At 39.6% G+C, this 22,359-nt stretch overlaps 1 protein-coding gene across 3 annotated transcripts in view; it reads left to right on the top strand.

The window, feature by feature from the left end:
• The window catches only part of SATB2 (SATB homeobox 2), a 250,298-nt gene that overhangs the window by 189,300 nt on the left and 38,639 nt on the right, over positions 1–22,359 (top strand). For all 3 annotated transcript variants that reach the window (XM_040357386.1, XM_040357387.1, XM_040357388.1), the window contains one exon: positions 4,679–4,876. In XM_040357386.1, the coding sequence (XP_040213320.1) occupies positions 4,679–4,876 (198 nt within the window). The remainder of the gene's footprint in view (positions 1–4,678; positions 4,877–22,359) is intronic.

Genomic DNA, 22,359 nt, shown 5'->3' with positions numbered 1-22,359 from the left:
CCCATGTGTGGGCCATGTTTACCCACCTAGGAATGCACAGATGTACCGTGCATCACCATATAGGCAGTCCCATTGCTGTCAATTGTGACGCAGTGGCTACACAGACACAGCCGCTGCTCCCAACATGAAATCTGTGCAGGTGCACACACCCAGGGTAGAAAGACTAGATCAATGGTGGAACAGATCTTCCTTTGACAGTTTACTAGCATACCATAAAAGCATATTTCCAATTTATCTTATTAACCATCTTAACAATTTGATCAGCTATCATGTTTTCACTGTGTATTAAAATTCCTTATGCCATTACTTTGATCTTTATCAGTAAAAACAGTTCAGGAGGCTAACAGCGTTCAGCAAAGAAAATGGCAGAACATACACAAAGAATGTTATTTGTTATCACTCTTTCAAGGTCAACATGCTTGTTTCATGAAATATTTCAGTAAAAATTCTGATGAATTAATAAGCTAGTATGTGTGTTTATGTATGTATGCATCTAAGATAGGAACCTTAGGTAGGCTGCAAGTTACTTTAGGGCAGGGACTGATGTGAATGCACAGTATGCAGGAGCTCATGCACACAGCTACCTGTAAAGTTTGAGCGTATTTCCCGTCACAGTTACTGCGTACAGCCGCTCAATCGAAATGAATAGCTGTACATGGCTGCAGGTATACACTGGTACTTACCCAAATCAACACAGACTTAAAACCCTAGGTGCAGACAGTCTGCAATGTCAAAAAGTTAAAATTCCTCTATCAATGAAATCATACGTGGTGATCCTACCAGTAAGGTGCTTCTTTTCCTTAGGTGATAACACATTTTTTTTAAATTACTCAATAAATACATTTTAGCGTGATTGTAAGCCTCAGACATTAATCTGAATAAACCATATCCCTCTATGGTGTTTACTTGCCTATCTACAGAGCACTAATGCCGCGTACACACGGTCGGAATTTCCGATGGAAAAAGTCTGACAGACTTTTTCCATCGGATATTCCGATCGTGTGTTGCCCCATCAGAGTTTTTTCATCGGAAATTCCAATGAATTCCATCGGAGTTTATATATAGAACATGTTCTATTTTTCGGAATTCCAATGTGATTTGGCCGGGCAAAGCTTGATCGTGTGTATAAGAGGTTGATTTACTAAGGCCTCGTACACACGGCCGAGGAACTCGACGTGCCAAACACATCGAGTTCCTCGGCCAGTTCAGCCCTGAAGCCGCCGAGGAGCTCGGCGGGACGAGAGCTCCCATAGAACAACGAGGAAATAGAGAACATGTTCTCTATTTCCTCGCCGAGGTCCTCGTCGGCTTCCTCGGCCGAAAGTGTACACACGACCAGTTTCCTCGGCAGAATTCAGCCAGAAACTCGGTCGGAAGCTGAATTCTGCCAAGGAAACTGGTCGTGTGTACGGGGCCTAAAACTTAGGAGAGAAAAATCTGGTGCAGCTCTGCATATTTTAGAAACCAGTCAGCTTCCAGGTTTCTTTGTCAATGCTTAAAGCGGTAGTAAACCCTCCAACATAAATTACAATTTCCTAATATTATGAAAGACATCTTAAATTAAAAACGATTGATCGCTATGTAAATACATAAATTCTTTATCTTACTGTATTTTTATCTTAGTTTTTCCTGTTTCTCTTGTATCCTCACTGGTGCCATCTCCACTGTGGTCTTCTTAGTCTGGTATGATAACTACTTCCGCCCATAGTACCTAATCGTTGGGGTAATCCCGCGCATGCGCAGTAATAACATAGCCAAGCCTCTTCTTTGTTTCCGCTTACTACGAAAAAGAGGCATAGGCGAGGCATAGCGACTCACAGCTTGCTTCAGAAACGAGGTAATACAGAAGAAAGTGACCATACCTCCTGGAGCAGGCTGAGTAATCATTTTCAATCTAATCCCTTAAAGACTAGACAAACTTTACAAAATGTATTAAAAAAATTACATGACAAAAAAAACTTTAATAGATTAATAAACTAATAAAGTATTCATTACTTTTGATTATGTATGCAGCTGTATCAGTCGTTTAGCAGGCTCCTCTCTGTAGTTCTGCTTCTTTGAAACTTGCGCTGTCTGTCTCCTTCACCCCCTGTGCCGTAGGAGTCACAAGGTAACGATGATCCTCTTGGGGAGGAAATATCTGACTAAACATCACGGGGTGTCGGGGCTGACGTCAACAACAGGAAATGACGCAGCCCCGACATACACAAAATAATGTTTCTGGCAGGGTCCCGGCTTGCCGGAATTGTCGATGATACGGCGCATGCGCATATCAACGTCATTACTCGGAAATATAGAGATAACACGAAAAGGAAGCAGGTAGGCTAAAAAAAAAATGGCAATAGATTGGGGAAATTAGAAGACATAATTAAATTCAAAATGACAGATTTAGGTATACAACCACTTTAATTGAACAAGCTGAAGTTAGAAGCTGATTGACTATCATAAGTGCTAAAAACGTGATGGGGAGGAACAGCCTCAGTAATGTAACTGTGTGCTGCACAAAAGGGGCGGGGGCACTGTCCTTTCCCTTCCCTCCAATCAGCTCTCAGAGCTCTTGTACAGTGTGTAACTGCAGCACCCCGCCCCTGCTATGTGAGTCTGTGGAAAAATACTTTTCATTTCTTTTTTGCAACAATGCAGATTAAACAGTTAAACTTATGTAGGAGGATTTGTTTCCTCGCCATCTATCACCTGAGGCAAGTCATTTCACTGGGTATATGTAAGGGTTTACAACCACTTTAAGTACTGCTGATTTCCTCCAGCTTTTTTCAGTCACTTCTGCCTATATACACAGTTACACATCATTGCTCAGAACCTGCCTTCTTATAGTGTCAGTAGTGGACTATGCTTGTGTCAGCACAGCTTGCTTGTAGTCTCCACCAGGGGTGCATATGATAGGCTGACAATGTAGAAGCACAGTTGAGAGACAGTTATCACCTTCTAACAGGAAGTTCCTGAAAAAAGACCTTCATGGCTGAATGACCAGGTATTCTTTTAATGAAGCTTCAGATTTAAAAAGCTTGAAAACAACCTTTAAAATTATATTTGTTTTGTTAAACTTCACGTTACAAAGATAAAATAAAAAAAACATTAATATGTTAAAGATTATTTGGGATTTTAGTGATAGTGAGTGCGCTGGAAAGGTTAGCCATACTCGCCACTGTGAGGTTTAGCAGCCACTGAAGCACACAACCTGCACAAGAAGTACATTGGAAGTGCACAGTGTAGAGAGAGAGAAAACACAAAGTAAGGGGAAATCTATTTTTTTTTAACAAAAAAGTAAAGCAACCCATAGCAATCAACCCGACTTCACATTGAAATCATGCCAGTACAAGATCGAATTTGATTGGCTGCTATGTGTTACTGTACTTAAAGTGGAACTAAATCCTCCTACCCTTTACAGCCAAGGACACTGCTATCTAGCCTCTATTTGATCTGCAGTTGCCATGGTACTACACATGTGATCAGTTATTACACCAGCCATGCAATGGTTTGGCAGTTCGGTTGAGAGCAAAATCAACTGTGACAGTTATCATTCACAGCATGCCTCAAATGTGCCGTATTGGGATATGGTTACATTAATAGGTTTAGTCCCACTTTAACTCAGAAATAAACGTTATAATGACTACTTTTGCAGAGCACTGTAAGTAAAACAGGGTCTTACCGTAATTAAGAAGTAACACTCTTGGATAAGACTTCTTTAGGTAATAGTTGTTCTAGCTGATGTACTTCAGTCTGGGTATAATCAGGACATACCACTTATCTACTCTACTTTACTGCTAGTAGCTTTGTTTGAGTGTGTCATAAACACTTTTAATAACACCTAATATGGAATTTTACCATTATAGAATGCATCAACATTACTCAAGTAAAGTACCTAAATATATACAGTAATACTACTAAGTATCTAATGAAATGTTTAAAAAAAACGTGTGTTGGGCTCGTAAATTATATGCCTCTGTTACCCTAATAGCACAACTGCTTTGCCCATAAAACACCCAATTTTCAGTAGCAGGAGTTTTGGAAAGGTGAAACACATGCCATACATTCCATGTGAGAATTTCATAAATGCAAGCTCACAGAGACTCAGTAACAAGACTCTGCCCAAATGTAGGACTCAATTAAGCTTCTCATAAGTCATAAGTGGTCAGTCATCGATCAAAATCTGGCCAAGAAGATTAAGACAATATGGTTGTACATGTGTAGGATAAACAACCTGACCATTACTATCCAAAACCATATGCAGCCAAACTGCATTTTTAAAGCAACCGTATACCTTTGCCAAACTATGACACTGACACATGGATGAGTAAAACACTCAAAGACCTACTACGAAAAATAATAGACTTTACCCAGAATATCTTCTTTTGGGTAGGTTGACTGTATACATTTGCAGTGGAATATTAACTAGAGTCTTTCAATTTGTACTTATGTTATCTAGTTCAGTGGTGCCTCACATACTGGCCACAACCACCATTCACTGGTCCAATAGGCCACAACATTAATGTCCAAGAGGGTCAATCACTTAGATGCCCATCATGAAAGATATTGCATCTATCCTGATGCCCTTTCTCTTTTTTTTTTCTTGCAGTATCTTGTTCAGTTCAGGCAAAATTGTCCTTCATATAGATGTATAAAAAAGGTGTACATTTTTATGGTCATTTGCTTATTGCAGGGCTGGCTCTGTGAGCTTCTGCGCTGGAAGGAAAACCCAAGCCCAGAAAATCGTACATTGTGGGAGAATCTGTGCACCATACGCCGCTTTCTTGGCCTCCCACAACATGAGAGAGATGCCATATACGAAGAGGAATCCAGACATCACCACAGTGAAAGACTCCAACATGTTGTACAAATTACCCCTGAACCTGTACAGGTAAGAGATTTTTTTCCCCCCAAAGGTATACTATGCAGTGTGCAGAATGAAAAAACAAATGTGAGCACTGGTTCTGATCATGGTGGCCCTCCGATGTGTTTTCTTTTTTCCCATTTTTCACAGGTCTCTTTATACAGTGAGAATGCACTGCTGTGCAATCTTCCTCTACCTGAGCCATGCTGGGCTGTTTTGGCCTCACCTGATATTTTCCGCTGATCAAAAAACTTTTCAAACTTGTTCAATCGACAGAAGTTGATCACATGATTGACTTCTGTCAAACAGGGTTGGCCACACACTAATTGAAATTCCACTGGTCCCTGCTGAATCGACCAAATATTGATCCATCTATGGCCAGCTTAGGGCCCATGTCACATTTGTGATCTCATTTCTGATGACAACTTGCTGGCCACAGGATTGTTGTGCAGGGTAGGGCAAAGAAATACTCATCTTCTTGCAGAGTCACTCTCCTGGATGAGCGAGGTGTTATTTTGTCATTGACGAGTGACATTCTGTTATATTTTCATCAGTGGGGAGTGACACCTCACTTATTCACCCAGCTACAGTGCAACCTATGTTGGTTTTCTGGAGCTGGAGATTTCTTTAGAGGGATCATTGACCCCAAAACACCCTGCAGAGCATGATGGAACCTAGACTTTTTCACAGAGGTGTAACTAAAAAAAGTAGGCCTCCAAGCACAAATCATTTCACCATACTGCTTATACCTCACAATACACAATATCAAACATTTGTGTATTTGAAAGGCTCTTATTTTGTGATGAACACACTTCAATAAATGTCAAATACGGGACAGAGCAGCCACTTCCCCATGCAACATTTGCTACTTCTACTACTAGTCCTTCAGACCGTGTCTGTACTTTTTTTTATCTACACAAGAAAGACCGTTTTCTGGTATAAAGAGAATGCAGTAAAAGTCCAACTTGAAAAGAACTAATATTACTATTACTAATATTATGTACATAAAAATCCTTTATAAAATATGAATACACATGGCTATCTGATCAGATTCAGGCCTCGTACACACGACCGAGTTTCTCTGCAAAAACCAGCAAGAACCTTGCTGGGAGATATTTTTTTGCCGAGGAAACCGGTCGTGTGTACATTTCCGTCGAGGAAACTGTTGAGAACCTCGACAAGCCAAAAAGAGAGCAAGTTCTCTATTTTCTCGACGGGAGTCTGATTTGGCTCGTCAAGATTCTCGACAGGCTGGTTTTCAACGAGAAACGCGGACGTCTGCATGCTAAGAAACCCATGCTTGCTCAGATTAAAGTATGAGACGGGAGTAAAAGTAGCATTTGTAATGGAGATAACACATTTTTAAAGCTGTAACAGACTGAAAAGTGCAAATCGTCTCTTACCAAACTTTTATTTAACACATGAAATTAGCAAAAGCAGCCACAAGAGTTTAGCCAGTGGAATAGAAATTCCCCTGCCATTGTATGTGTTGTATGTCACTGCGTTTGAGAACGAGGAGATTTTGGCTTGACTGCGTGTATGCAAAGCAAGCTTGTCGAGTTCCTCGACAAGCCTAACAAGGAGGAAAACCATGTGTTTCGCCCGTCGAGTTTCTCGGTCGTGTATACGAGGCCTGAGAGTAGCATTTTGTGAAAATGTGGCAACAATTGCAACCACTGAAAACTTTAACACCTTTATTTGACATTTGTGCTTATGGATAAAATGCAGTAACTACAAATGATACACTGGGATGCCTATACTTGGCATGTGTGGTTATGTATAAAATGCAGCCATTGCAAAATGTACACTATGACATCTATACTTTTCCCTTTGTGCTTCAGTACACTTGAACCCTTACAATTGACATTTGTGCTAATGGATGAATGCAGTTACAATTGACTATACTGACTGTAGGACACCTACAGTATACTTGGCATTGAGCTTATAGTAAAATGTCACTTGTCACATGTCAAAACCACAGTAGACATTATACTAGAACCGTATACTTATTATTGGTGGTTATGAATAAAATGCAGCCACTGTAAACTGTACACTAGGACCCCTATACTTGGAATTTGGGCATATAGATACAACACAATCACTGCAGGCTGTTATATGAGACACCTATATAAAAACACAAAAAGAGAGAGACACACAAACCCCACCAACTAAGTGTAGCACATTTAACAAAAGTTGAAATAAAAAGCAAATGTTCACTCACAATGTGTATTTTCCAGAAAGCACATATAATACAGACCAGCAAGTGACAGCCTATACACAGCCAAGCCTAGTTTCTCCTGTGACAGCCTCTTGTCCTAGATCAGAAAATCAGCTGTATACCAGGCCAGGGATCTAGAGGACATGATGAATGACGTCACAGGGGAGCAGGGAAATACATTTCAAAATGGTGCTACCCCTTTATCAACCCTTTATCATCATGTGCTGAGCTACATCAGAACACATACAGCCCCCATTTTAAAGGAACTCAAAACCGGCTGGCGCTGCCATCTTAATGTTGCCCACATAGATAGAGCTACAGGTGCCATTTTAAAGAAGATCAATGGGCCAGCATCATATTGGGGTAGGCAAAAGGAAAAAAAAACATGTTATTAGTGTAGCCCAAAGTAGATAAACTAGAGGTGCCATTTAATATTTTGGGGAAGGCGAAACTGAATGAACTATGGGTGCCATTTTGAAGAAAGATCAAGAGGTCGGCTCCCTATTGGGAAAGGCCAAAAGTAATACAGATTATTAAAGTAGCCTATAATAAATAAACTAAAAACATTTTGAAAGAGATCGTACGTCATATTGAGAAAGGTCAGATTAGGCTTACCAAAATATTGAAGGGCATTGAGGGATGGCACCACTATTATTGTAGAGACAAAAAAAGCTAGTGCACTGCGGGCGCCATTTATAGGGGTAAACAGCAGTGGCTCCAAATTAGAGAGGATAAAAAAAGAAAACCCCCCCCCCACACACAAATGTTTTACATATACTGTGGGATACTTTTACTTGGCATGTATGCTTATGGATAAAATGGAGCCACTGTAAACTGTACACTAGGACCCCTATACTTGGCAACTGGGTTAAATGTTTTTAGTGAATGATATAGAGTTTCCTTTAGAGCGACAAAACTCCTGTACACAAATATGACCTGAAGCGACCGTATGCCAGGGATGTTTTTTTAGCAGCTCAAGCTATAAAGCAGCAATGGAATACCTGTCCAAGTTTTTTTTTTATGAAGTCACTTCTCAGTTTTCTTTAGTTTTTTTTTGATCATTTAAAATGCATGGTAGCCAAATTGATGCAGTTCATGTACAGAAATTGTGATGCTTGTTCCTCACTGAACTTTCCAGTACCTGTGTTGGATGCCTTGTCCATTTAGAACAAGATAAGGGCTGTCTTTGAGTATAGTGGATAGCAGCACATCAAGAAGAGAGCGTTAACTACAGATAACTCATACCGTGCACCTCAGGGAGATCATCTTCAATTGCTTCTGAGGCCTTAGCTGCCTCCTATCTCATAAACTTCCCACTGGGGATTTGCTTCGCACCCCTCTGTTATAGTTTAGGTATGGCCCCTGGCTTACACTGCATGAGCCCTTATTGCTTGTGTAAATGTGTCAGTCCTAAAATACATGATGGATACATGCAATAAGGGTAGAGATGTACTACCTTTATATGGGATACAATTAACCTGCTCAGTGCCAGGTGATTCTGTAGTGCTTTAAAATAAAGGTCTCATGAAAGACAAGCTTCTGTTTGATCTAGATTGTGTTAAAGTAGATGGAAATAGATGGTATACGCTTCTGTAGACACGTGAGTGATACTAATGCTGTGTTCTAATTTTCTGTCCAAATCTGTAATTTTTCATTTGTTTGTACAAGGTTATGAACTTTTTTTGTCAACACATAAAAATGATATGTCAAATTCTTGATGAACAAGATTTTTTCTCTTTTTTTTCAAGTAGACACAACCCTGAACAAGAATCCTTGACATACCATATCTTGCATTACAAACTATTAAAGAAAAATAAGGATTTTTTTTTTTAGTTTTACTATACATCTATTAACCTCCCTGGCGGTATGATTATGTCAGATTTTTGATGCTGAAAGTGGTACATTGTTTTGCATAGAAATTTGGCATTTTATATTGTAGGCTTGTGAATCTTAAGAATAACGCACTTAAATCTGTCCAAACAAGAGTCTAGTAGACATCCCGGATATGATAAAGTTCGAAACACAAAATCAAAAATTATAATATAATAAATAACTATAAATAATTATCAAAAATAATAATATAATAATAATAAAATTCATTCAATAATGTAATCAACTCAAAAACACTGAAATTTGCTTGGTTGCAGAATTGACGCTGTCGTTACTTTCAGTGTCTGATGACGAATTTCCCCACAAATCACTAGCTCTCAATTCTGCAAGTGTTCTAATTTATTATCGCTGTTTTCTAGCTGGTCTAAAACCGCTTTTGACATAAAGGGACACTTTTTGGTTGCCATGGACATTCTCCAGTTTCTAGGCAGAAAGAACAGTATATATAATATAAAACTGCATGCAGGGCACTGGACAAACGACTAGGGACAAAAGGGATGTGAAATAGTTTGAAACAGTAATGTAATCTGTAGGATTACAGTGTACTTTATGTGTTAAGTATTTTTCACTTTTTGAATTTTCCACTGGTACTCCATCCCCGCGCGTTGCGACGCTCGCAGGAATTGGAGCCCGGCATTCAGTACATTGGGCAGAAGACACAGCCACCGCACACAGCGGGGAGACATCACAGGATCCAGGGGACAAGGTAAGTAACTTTCTCTGGATACTGCGATGCAATCCCGAGTGTGGCTTGGGGTTACCACTCTTGGTATGAAAAATTCACCCCACGCCACACTCAGGAATACCGCTAAGAAGGTTAAGAGAAATGTAGACTTCAGAATAACATCATTCTGCCCCTGTACAAATCATTAGTAAGACCTCATGGAGGAGCATAGGTATGAGTAAAGATTAGAGGAACTCAATTTATTCTGTCTTGAGAAGAGCAGATTCAGCTTTATTTTGGTGGTATTTAATCACCTCTACATTCTTTTTTTGCGCTAATAACAAAAACAAATTGACAATTTAAAAAAAATAAAAATATCTTTCAGTTTTAAAACATATCCAATAAAAAAATGAAAAAATAAAATGTCTTCATCAATTTAGGCCAATATGTATTCTGCTACATATTTTTAGTAATGAAAAATCCCTATAAGCGTATATTGATTGGTTTGCACCAAAGTTATAGGCCCAGATTCTCAAAGGACTTACGATGGCGAATGTCCGAATGAGAGCCGTCGTATCTATGCGCCTTATTCTTAGAATCAGTTACGCATAAATTCTGCTTAGATATGAGCGGCGTAAGTCTCTTACGGCGTTGTATCTTAGTTGCATATTTGCGCTGGCCGCTAGGTGGCGCTTTCGTAGATTTCCGCGTTGAATATGCAAATTAGCTAGATACGCCGATTCACAAACGTACGTGCGCCCGGCGTATCAGGATACGTAGTTTACGTAAGACATACGCCGGCGTAAAGTTACCACTCATAAAGAATGGGTAAGTCATGTTAGGTATGGATGTCGGAAACGTACGAACAGTGTCGTATTTTATGTTGTTTGCGTAAGTCGTCCGTGAATGGGGCTGGACGTAAGTTACGTTCACGTCGAAAGCATTGACTATTTGCGGCGTAATTTTGAGCATGCGCACTGGGATACGTTCACGGACGGCGCAAGCGTCAATCACGTCGGGTCACTATTCATTACCATAAAACACACCCACACCAGCCTACTTTAAATTATGCGGGCTTACGCCGGCACAGTTACACTACGCCACCGTAACTTTGGGCGCAAGTTCTTTGTGAATACGGGACCTGCCTCACTAAGTTACGGCGGCGTAGTGTATCTGAGATACGCTACGCCCGCCTATAGATAGACGCGTCTACGAGAATCTGGGCCATAGTCTACAAACTATGGGATATTTTTATTTTTTTTACTAGTAATGGCGGCGTTTAGCAACTTATATCGTGACTGCGATATTATGGTGGACAATCGTACACTACCTGACACTTTTGACACTTTTTTGGGAGCCAGTGACATTAATACAGTGATCAGTGCTAAAAATATGCACTCTCACTGTACTAATGACACTAGCAGGGAAGGGGTTAACATCTAGGGCGATCAAAGGGTTAAATGTGTGCACAACATGTGTTATTCTGTGTGCTGTTTTTACTAAGCAATGTGCTGCTTTTTACTTCCTGCTTTGTAACACACAGAAGGGAGGTACGTTCCCCATCTGTGTGTTACGTTCCAGAAAGCTGGTCCATGCTCCCACAGGCTGCAGCTGCAACACAGCATGGCTGAGCAGGGTGCATGATTGCGAAACGGACTACAGGAGATACAGACACATTGTGTCAGCCCAACAGCCTGTATCTTCTAATAGCAATCCCATGGATGCAAACTGACCATGGCAGCATCTGCTTTGTGCTTGGCGTGGTCAATTTGAAAATGGAACACAGGGGAACTGGCAGGATCACCAGGTATTGTGGAATAACAGAATAAATTAAACTGTATAGGCTACATTGGCTTTATTGAGAACTATACAAATAAGTCAAAATATATATGGAAACCTAATTTTTTGGGGTAGCATACATTATAAAGTGTAATTCAAGCTTTTTACTAGGGTTTTGTTGAATGGTCATCATAATTTAATAAGATCCTCTACTGTGACATACAGTATATACTTGCTACACAAGCTTTTTTGTAATAAAGTGTTTACAAAAATTATTATTTCAGTCAAGAGCCAACTTCGATTTTCTTTAATACGGGATGCACTGTACAATGTTAGTGTACAGAAGTCCGTGCAAATGTTGTCTTAATCCTGTGATTGGCTTGTTACTGCCCTGGGCATTTTTTTCTCCTATTACATTTCTGATCATGTGATCACAGCAGTAGGGCCGTCTCACTCAGTACTCATAAATAAAAAGGTGTCTGCTAGAAGTTGAAAATCAGTGAGTGGAATCCATGCGGGAGTTCCAATACAAAAAGCAGCAAAACACAATTCTGTAAAAAGTTAAAATGACTGGGGAGGCTCTTTTTTTTCATTGTTTTTTTTTTTTAAACAAATTAGCTTTATTAGTATAAGTGGAGTTATAATTTATATACACTTTTTATAAAATCATTACAGAAATATTTGATTCCTTCACATTTGTCGAGTGCTTGTCCAATTAATAAAGTTTCCAGGCAATTTCAAAGACTTCCACATGTAACACTGAAGCCTTGTACACACGACCGAGGAACTCGATGGGCGAAACACATCGTTTTCCTCGTCGAGTTCCTTGTTAGGCTGTCGAGGAACTCGACAAGGCAAGTTTCTCCATTCCCATCGAGGAAAAAGAAGACATGCTCTCTTTTTGGCTCGACGGGATCCCCGACAGTTTCCTCGTCGAAAAATGTACACACGACCGGTTTCCTCGGGAAAAAAAAATCCCAGCAAGTTTCTTGTCGTGTGTACGAGGCCTGAGTATTTTCTCATTTAACTGAATTCAAGTTTTTAAGGTTCTGCTTTCTTATTACAACTTAAGTGGTAGAGGGGATGTTGTATTTTTTATAGTTAGGTACAGTATGTATTGTTTTTGTAACAATTCAAAAAGTGTTATCCTCTATGAATGATAAAGATTTTTACATTTAAAAAGCATACGGTGTTGTGCTGCTGTTCTATGTACTAATTTACTTTAAGAAAAGCAAAGCCATCCAACTCGGCCTAAGCACCCCGACTGATGACTACAAGCTGTAGGTCCGTCTAGTGATACCATTCCGGGAGTACATTTTGGTCAGGTATCCATTGGTATTCCTCAAAGCAAGTCTAGTTGAGTTATTCTGTATTTTTCTTTGGATGGTTTATCTATAGTATAATCTCTCAGTTTTGTTTAGAGAACAGCTGTCTATCTTACAAAACGTACTGATTGTATATGGCTGTGCATCAGTGCAACTAATTAGTTATTATGTTTCATTGTCCTAACTATTTTAAATTGGTATAAGGTGGGATCAGATGCTCCAGGTCACTGCAGTGCACTTTACTCTTCATCATAGCTCTTTGCACTGACTACTAAACCTGTATACCCTTATTACCTATTGAACTCTTTAAGTGAGATTGTAAAACATTTTCCTTTATTTATTCTTGTTATTTTGTATATTATCTGTATATTATCTGTATATTATCGTCTGCCAGATAAGATGAGCTTGCAATAAATTACAAGATATTCTTATATGGACACAAATATGGTCATCAAAATAAGGATACATACAATAATAGCAGGGGTATAAACAAGGTCAAGTTATCTGGGAGTGGCTAATAGGGGTTTAGCCAGGGAAGAAGGTATCCATTATATTTAAAGAGGGGGGAACTCCATATCTAGAGAGTCTTCCTCTGCATATCGGAGGTGAGGAGGGGAGGGGAAAGAGAGAAAGGAAGTTCATGGGGATGGTCTGGTTGACAGCAATATGCTAGCTGGGACGATGGGATAACAGCTACCTTTTATTTCTGTTGAAGTTTTTGAAAATGTAAAAAAAAAAATCAAACTTAAAAAATAGAGCTTTTTATATAAAAAAGTATATAATCTCAATAGTTTTATTATGGTCCCACTGACCTGAGAGCTTGTGTGTAACCAAGTAATGCCAACTGTATAACAATTCTATGCTTAGGGCTGCCGGGCTGCCATACCTGGCTTGAATTTTGGCATTGGCTCAACAAAAGTCAATTGTTTAATCAACTTTTGTCAAAGTGACCGAGTAGAAAATTGTGCAACCAGATGCAGAAACTGTTCTGGTATTTCTGGCGAATAAACAGGCATTTTTTGCACTTATCAAAAAGATAAAACAAAAACCTCCAAAGAAATATATAGCAGACCAAAATTGATCAAATAGGAGAAGTTTATTGTTAACATTTACATACACTTCAAACTTTCAAGAAGGATTTTAACCTAAGTCACTCTTTTGTGCCTTAATATCTGCAACAGTTAATAAAGTGCCATTTATTGTAGGAAAATGTTGTTCTTTGCGCTCGGGTGATCAGGTGAGGGTGCAAAGCCAAAGAAGGCTGTGTTGAGATACCTTATCAGGGCCCTAGTACACACCCTCTGCGATCTTCTGTGATAAGCTGCCAATCAGGGCTTTAAAATTGGTTACTGACTGTGGAATCCTCGGAATGTGACAGCAGCTACATGTTTTCTATTGTTTACTGAAACATCCACCGTCCCAGCACAGCTACTATCAGACATTATAAATATAGAAAGTCACTTAGAAAAGTACAGCAGCATTTTAATTGAACAACCTACAGGGAACTTCAGATCAATTGGGAGTGCAGGGTCAACTCAGCTTCTAGCAATAAGTAGCTTTTGCATTCAGGGTTTATTTCAGCACCTTTCTAACATCAGTTTTTTTTATATTTTAAAGTATAACTAAAAGCATAGAGTTGAGAGTAATTAGAACACCGGCCAGGCTTTTAATGCTGTCTGTTTATATTTTTAAACTTTCAGGAAAAGCTGTTTAGAGTAAAGCCCCGTATACTTGGGCTGAATATCGGGAGAAATCAGCCGTGCATGCCACCCTGTCCAACAGAAGTCGGCAGTTTGGCCGGCTTCTGTCTGACAAGCATGCTGGAAAACCAGCCACCGACCAACTCCTGATCAACGCTCTCAGCCAATTGCGGAGAGCGCTGATCAGATTGTTCTGAAAAAAAAAATCATAGTGTGTACCTAGCTTAATTAACTACTGATGCTGCTTTGTTTCGGGTTTTCAGATAACTAAATTGCAACACATACAATGCATTCAATCAATTCCAAGCCTAAATTCTCCATGTATTCCAGATATGTAAATATTAAAAACAATAATTCAATGCGAATTACATACAGTTAGCAAAAAAAAAAAACGACTTCTGTGCTGATATCAACTTCCTTTATTTCTTGTTCAGGTACTTATGTACCATGGTATAATTTACATTTAGGCTTAGTATGCTGTCTCTGCAAATACAGCATGTGTTACAGCACAACTCCAGGTTATAAAAACACACCTTTTTTTGTATTAGTTGTAAAATCAATCATCATTTATACATAAAATTAGCATTAGCTGTAGAGCTTTGCTGTCAATCCAACACTAAACATGCTTTCACTAGTTTGATGCTGCTCAGTCATTTACCAATCACTTTTTCCTCTTCAGGCCCCGTACACACGGCCGAGGAACTCGACGTGCCAAACACATCGAGTTCCTCGGCCAGTTCAGCCCTGAAGCCGCCGAGGACCTCGGCGGGCCGAGAGCTGCCATAGAACAACGAGGAAATAGAGAACATGTTCTATATTTCCTCGCCGAGGTCCTCGTCGGCTTCCTCGGCCGAAAGTGTACACACGGCCGGGTTTCTCGGCAGAATTCAGCCAGAAACTCGGTTGGAAGCTGAATTCTGCCAAGGAAACTGGTCGTGTGTACGGGGCCTGACACTGAGTGTCCCTTACATGTCCCTACAGGTGTCCTAGAAGCACAAGATACAGTAATTCTGCATCCTTCATCCACTAGTGCAGCCTTTCCATTAGTGCAGACCCTACATTGGTGGTCAATAAGAAGAATGCCACCTTTACACTCAGCTAAAAAGATCATTGTTGTCATGCAGCTGGCTATGCCAAGTGGTGTTGGATCCAGAACTATGCAGGCACCATCTAATGACAGGTCAATCAGGCATAGCTCAGGAAACTTGTAGCATTATCTGGAGGAACCCTATTTTGGAATGCTCTAGTAGATACTCCATAGACATATATAGATCTCTTAGGTTGGTGCCCATAGCATCTCTCACCTTTCAGTCTGTCACAGTTGTGCCAAGAACAACGGGGTGTCTGTATCTGTCTCATTGCAATCAAAATAGTGACATCTGTTTTTGGTGGAATTATTCTTTAACATTTAGTTACAGTGCAGTGTTTACTGATCTGCATGGACAGTCATGGCAGCAAGCTAATACAGTTGATCCATAGATAGTGGAGAAGTTGACTGGAACTCAGACCAAATATTCTCTTGCAAGAAAAATAAATGCAAGGAAACATGTTATTGGCTGCTTTTGCTTTTCTTCCCATGGTGGACATGAATACTTTAGAGTTTATATCCTGTTCTCATAGACATTATGAAGTGTCTTTCTACCCCATTTATTCAATTTTGTATAATCATTATATGCCTAACAAGATCCTATGGAGGCTGTTCTGTCTGTTACAAGTTTATTAGTCAAGAAGAGTTACTTCAAACTATTTCTTTCATTTAGAGATTTACTTTGCTGTCACCACCCAGCAGTAGTTTATGGGTTATATTGCCCAAAATCCCCATCCAATTGCATCTCTGTTCACAGTGACATGTTACATTGTAACGCAAGGCTGCGTTTGGGACTGTCAGCAAGTTTTGAAAGCGTGGATTAAATATTTATTGTGGCCATGGAGCGCAGAGAGGGTGGTTGGAGCTATAGCCAGCTGGTAAGAGATGCCAGCTTACTCTAGAGAGCAGCACTGTGTTACAAGCAAGAGGCGCACGCTAACAAAATGTGGCAACTTAACCCTCTGGTAGCCAGGAAACCAAGTGCCCTGACATGCTTTCCAAAATGAAAATTCATTTATGTGGAATAAATGAAAATAAAACAGCTGTGCAAATATTTTTATTATTATTATTATAATTATTTCCCTTTACTTCTCCAAGTCAAACACTCCAAAGTGGGGGATTTACTAAAACTGGTGCACTCCGAATCTTGTGCAACTGTTCATGGTAGCCAATCAGCTTCTAACTTCAGCTTGTTCAATTAGGCTTTGGTAATAAAACCTGGAAGCTGCTTGGTTTCTATGAAGAATCGCACGTTTCAGTTTTAGTAAATAAACCCTAAACAGTGCATTACCCTATTCCAACCAGTTTGATTTCAGTTTATTAACAGTCACATCTTTCCATACACAACACATTTAACAGTAGTATTAATACCATATCTAACTGAACTATTGAAAGTGGCTAAACTTTGGAGTCAATTTGTGCAATAGAATAATTATGAAATGATAAATATTAGGGCTGTTACTGATCAAAATTTTTGTGTTTGATTAATCGTTTTTTTTAAAAACGATTAATCGACTAATTTTGATTAATTATAACGCACATACAGATCCAACTACTTTTAGCTAATCTCCTTGCAGACTGATTCCCAGTGCAGCTACCAACCACTGGGAAAATGGATAGCAGGATACAAAAAACACACAAAGGTAGCGCTTGATGGGAATAGCATTAAAACTTTTATAGTCTTCAAGTAGGTAACCAAATAAATATTGCACTGGAAATAAAATCGATGTAGCTACATAAACTGTAAAAATGGTGCGAGTATTACCAAACGGTACCAAAAGCAGTCATAAAAACATGTAGCCAAGTATGATACTGGTATAAAAATGTGTACAACGATACCACTGCTGAATCCAGATGAGGAGAGGTTAACATCAGTCCGTCGGCATGTAGATGTCCCATGAAGGGAACTATCACAACTCCCAGTGGATGGTTGTAGAATCCCAGGTTGATAGAGGGAAGTCATAGAGGGAAGTGTAACAGCCCTTGCGTGTGGGTGTGGCAGATAGTAAGGTCCCGCCGGCATGCAGATATGAAGGCACAGCAAAGGAGCCCTTCAGATGGACACGGCAAGCCCAGCCAGTGTCCGTGACGTTACTGGATCTCCGACGGAACTCCCCGAAGGCCCAGAAGCCGGCGGAGAGGTAAGTACCAATCAAAAAAAAAAATTAAAGATTAATCGATTAATTAAAAGTTAATTTGCACAGCCCTAATAAATATATCAAGTTAAGTAGATATTTATCCGAGCAATCATTTTATTTCAATTTCAGATAAGTGACTTGTCACTTTACAATTCACTTGTTAAAAAATTTGGTAAAAATTATCCTATTTTTTAGTCTGAATTAAGAAAGTATGTAGTGCCGAAGCATAAACCTGTTCCTGCTGTCTAGGAAATACTATTTCCTGCTTCACTATCATAAATTATTGGCTAATAATCACAGATGTATTCCTGATTATCACCTCTATTATTCACCACCAAAATATACCCAATTAATCAATGGTCGTGGCATATACAATTAAAAAAATATATTTATGGTGGTAGGAAATTAGCATCTTTGTGCTAAAAGTGCATTTCCATTCAGGTTGCTAAACGATACACTTGTAAATCTCAAAAACATGTATGATAGAGGTGTAACATATTAACAAAAAGTTTCACAATGACATTTCTAGTCCTACACAGAACATTTCTCTGTCCTTCTGCAATATAATCGTTGTTGCACAGACCTGGCTTGGTTACAGGATATGTAAACTTTAACAATTAACTTTTCTTGTTCGGTCCCTTTCGGTCTGTTAAATATACCATTAAAGAGGATTTGTTCAATATGTGCCATCAATACAAGTTGATCTTACCAGAAATTATGTGAGCTGATAACTTCCAGTGCCCTCTGCCTGTGTTACATTCTTATCAGTTACATTGCTCCCAGCTATTTCCGAGGACTATTTTTTGCATGTAAATACCTTTAATAGTCTTCTTTCAGTTGCACATCCGGCAGCCCCCCTCCTAGGCTATTACATCACTAGACGATTTCCAAGTACTCCTGGGACTCCTGGGATAGCAGCGTATGCCAAGAGTCCTTGCAAATCACCTACTGACGAAATCTCGCATTATTTGATGATAGGAAATTACACAAACGTGTCTGATGGACAGGTTGCTATAGCAATGGGGCAGGAACTTCCGCAGACATTGACCTGTCGGAAAGAAGGAGAGCTGCGCAGAGGTATTATTGTGCAGTCGCGGGATCGGGAGGTGCATTCTGTCTAAACCCCTAAAGCCTCGTACACGAGACCGAGGAACTCGGCAGGCGAAACACATTGTTTTCCTCGTCGAGTTCCTTGTTAGGCTGTCGAGGAACTCGACAAGACAAGTTTCTCCATTCCCGTCGAGGAAAAAGAAGACATGCTCTCTTTTTGGCTCGACGGGATCCTCGACAGTTTCCTCGTCGAAAAATGTACACACGACCGGTTTCCTCGGCAAAAAAAATCCCAGCAAGTTTCTTGCTGTTTTTTGCCGAGAAACTCGGTCGTGTGTACGAGGCGTAACGCTCATTACCAATAACTGTAAGCTTTCAGACTTACTATGTGAAACCTGGAGCCAAGAGTGATGATATAGGTTTTTGGAAGAAAGAGTAAATACTGAGGTTGATTTACTACAGGAGTTGAGAATCTTCACTAAATAACTTGAGTAAATATTCACTTTAATTATTCAATCATGTGAAACATAGATTTATGTTTATCTATTTTATCTGCACATTATTAGAATTCAAAATAAACATAGCTACAATTTATTGAGCAACTCCTTTAGTAAACCAACCACAATGAATCTTGGTACTGTAGCATAAGAGTATTATAGGTTCCCTTTAATCCTATGCCTCACATGCCTTTTAAATGTGTAGTACAAATAGAGATACCAGTAGTTGCCTTTCAGTTTCTAAGAAAAAAACAATAAAGAGTGTAATATCCCTGGTACATATCCCTTTTAAGGGTCATTGATATACTTTTTTTTTATATAGTATACATTTTAAAGCTGTTGTAAACTTGTTTTATACTCCCTCAAAAAAAAACTGTTTTGGCAAGGACATGCAGTACTGTGGAGCCCCCAATAAAATAGGTACAAAAGCTACATTCATACTTCTAATCGGACACATGATTTCAATAAATGCACCAACTCTTTAAAAAGTAAGATAATATATTAGGAGAGTAAAAGCCGCCATTTATAGGGTAGAATCTTGGATTATACATGGGGTTTGATTTTAGTCCAGCACAAATCACTTTTTTTTATATTTAATAAAGATAAGCTAAAATGTATCATACAAAGAAAACACTATTTTCTGAATACATTTTAGAAGGATTCATATTTTTATAGAGAAACATTATTCTCAAAATATGTTTTTGAAGGATTCATATTTTAAAAGAGCAAGTCCAGGCAAAACGTCAAGACAGTAGATGAGCTGCTAAGATTACCCAGAAAGCATTGAACTGTTCCAACAACAAGTTACTACACAATACACTTTCCATGCACTATTGGGGTGGATTTACTAAAGGAAAATAGACTGTGCATTTTGCATTTTGCATGTGTAGTATCACTCAGCTTAGTGAATGTGGTGAAACTTCACTTTGTAAAGAATACCCAGTTAGGTGCAACAAACTGAATTTTTTGCCTGCACGTAATTGGATAAATGGAAATCAGCAGAGCTTCACCACATTCACTAAGAGAATACTGCAGCTAGCACAATCCCCTGCCTGCCAGTAAATTAGGAAGAGCTGATCTAGCTAAACTATACAGTGTATAAATATATATACAACACCTGGGATGCATATATATCCTCTACACACTGTAACTTTAACTGACTAGCCTGCCTGCCTGCCTGCTCTATCTACCTACTAAAAATGACTCTCTCTCTCTCTCTCTGTCTTCTCTCTTTTAACCACCGCAACACACTACACAAGGCCAACCTGCAGGCGGCCTTTTATAGTGTGGGGTGTGTACTAAACCCCCCACCCTGGCTTTGGCCAATTATGGCTCTGCGTTTTTTGCAAGATGTGATTGGCCAAGCATGCGGGTCATAGTGCATGCTTGGCCAATCATCAGCCAGCAATGCACTGCGATGCCGCAGTGAATTATGGGCTGTAAAAAGTAACTAGAATTTGGCGCGAACGGCCCAAAACGTTCGTAATTCGACGAACATACGATGTTCGACTCGAACATGAGTTCAACTCGAATACGAAGCTCATCCGTAGTTGGAGAAAAGGAGAAACGTGCAAAGTTATTGCAATGGATCTGGTAAAGGCATATTAGGGAGAACTGTGGACTGGGACCATAAAGGCTTAGTATAGCAGCTGGAAAAGAGTGAGAGGTAGGTGCAGGAGAAAATTCCAAAGGATAAGTTAGACACATACACAGGCCATTTTGTAACAAGACCAAGGAGCAAGGTGGTCAGCATCAGCAATTCTATTCCATAATTGGATTCCAACATTTTAATTGAATCTAACATGGTGTTTCCAGATCACCAGGTTATTGGTAGCTTTACAGTAGCAAACTGTTTTTATTTTTCACAATAGAAGGACTGGTGTCCAGAAACAACTAGATTGAAAACATAATACTATTGCAGGTAGGTGTTGTATACGTGTATACTAAAGGTACATGTTTTTTCACCTTAATGAATCCTATGCATTAAGGTGAAAAAACATCCGACAATATCGCCCCCCCCCCTGCCCCCCTGTTTTACCTACCTGAGCCCGTTCACCTGATACAGTGAGCTGCTATAGCCGCTGGCTGTATCACGGGAGCGCGCCCGCAAGAACTTACCACCATGCGAGCTTGCTCGCATGAAGGTGGAAAGTTCTTGCGGGCAGGACCAGAGACAGCCGCCGAGGACCCCAGAAGATGTGGATCGGAGCCACTCTGTGCAAAACAAGCTGCACAGTGAAGGTAAGTAAAACATGTTTGTTATATAAAAAAAAAATCTCTTTACAACCCCTTTAACCTCTTTCCCACCGTGCTATAGACAAAAGACGTCTACAGAGCGGTGGAGTTGTTCTGGGAGGACGTCCCTGGGATGTCCTCCCAGAATCCTTCACTCGCGCGCCCCCTGGGGTGCGCTCCCAGAATCATCCATGAGAAGACCCGACGCATCACGGAACAATACCCCAATACTCTGCAATACTCTGCAATACCCCCAATACTCCGCAATACCCCAATACTCCGCAATACCTGCTAATATGACAGAAACGAGAATTTTTTTTATTTTTACATCATTTTCAGTGTTTTTTCTTTTATAGCGCAAAAAATAAAAAACCCAGAGGTGATCAAATACCACCAAAAGAAAGCTCTATTTGTGGGAAAAAAGGACAAAAATTTCAGATGGGCACAATGTTGTATGACTGAGTAATTGTCATTCAAAATGTGAGAGCACCGAAAGCTGAAAATTGGTCTGGTTAGGAAGGGGGTTTAAGTGCCCAGTGGTCAAGTGGTTAAGCGCCACTAAATTTGATACATCATATAACGTAAAATAATATATATTGTAACATACCATATATGATATAGATTTTATACAAAGTTGCAAGGTTTCGGCAATGATTGTTTTTAGTCCATCAAACGACATTTAATACTTGGTAAAGGACTAATGTAATTTTATTATTTCCAAATACAACTAGAGCCAGAGCTATTTATTTCATGTTTTAAAATGCCATGCACAAATAATTGCTTCCACTACCAACTCTACAGGTATTGCTGTTTAACACTACTGCCGCATACAGGCTAAAGTTTGTACTGCAGTTTACGTGAAAGTGTGAGACATGTCAGTTATTCCATTGCAGGAAATGGTGCCTTGAAGGGGCACACCTGCTTTAA

This window comes from Rana temporaria, chromosome 6 (genome assembly GCF_905171775.1).
Source record: "Rana temporaria chromosome 6, aRanTem1.1, whole genome shotgun sequence".
In the NCBI taxonomy this organism is placed as follows: Eukaryota; Metazoa; Chordata; class Amphibia; order Anura; family Ranidae; genus Rana; species Rana temporaria.
Note: the sequence above shows the minus strand (reverse complement) of the source record. Positions and strands in the feature narration are given on the sequence as shown.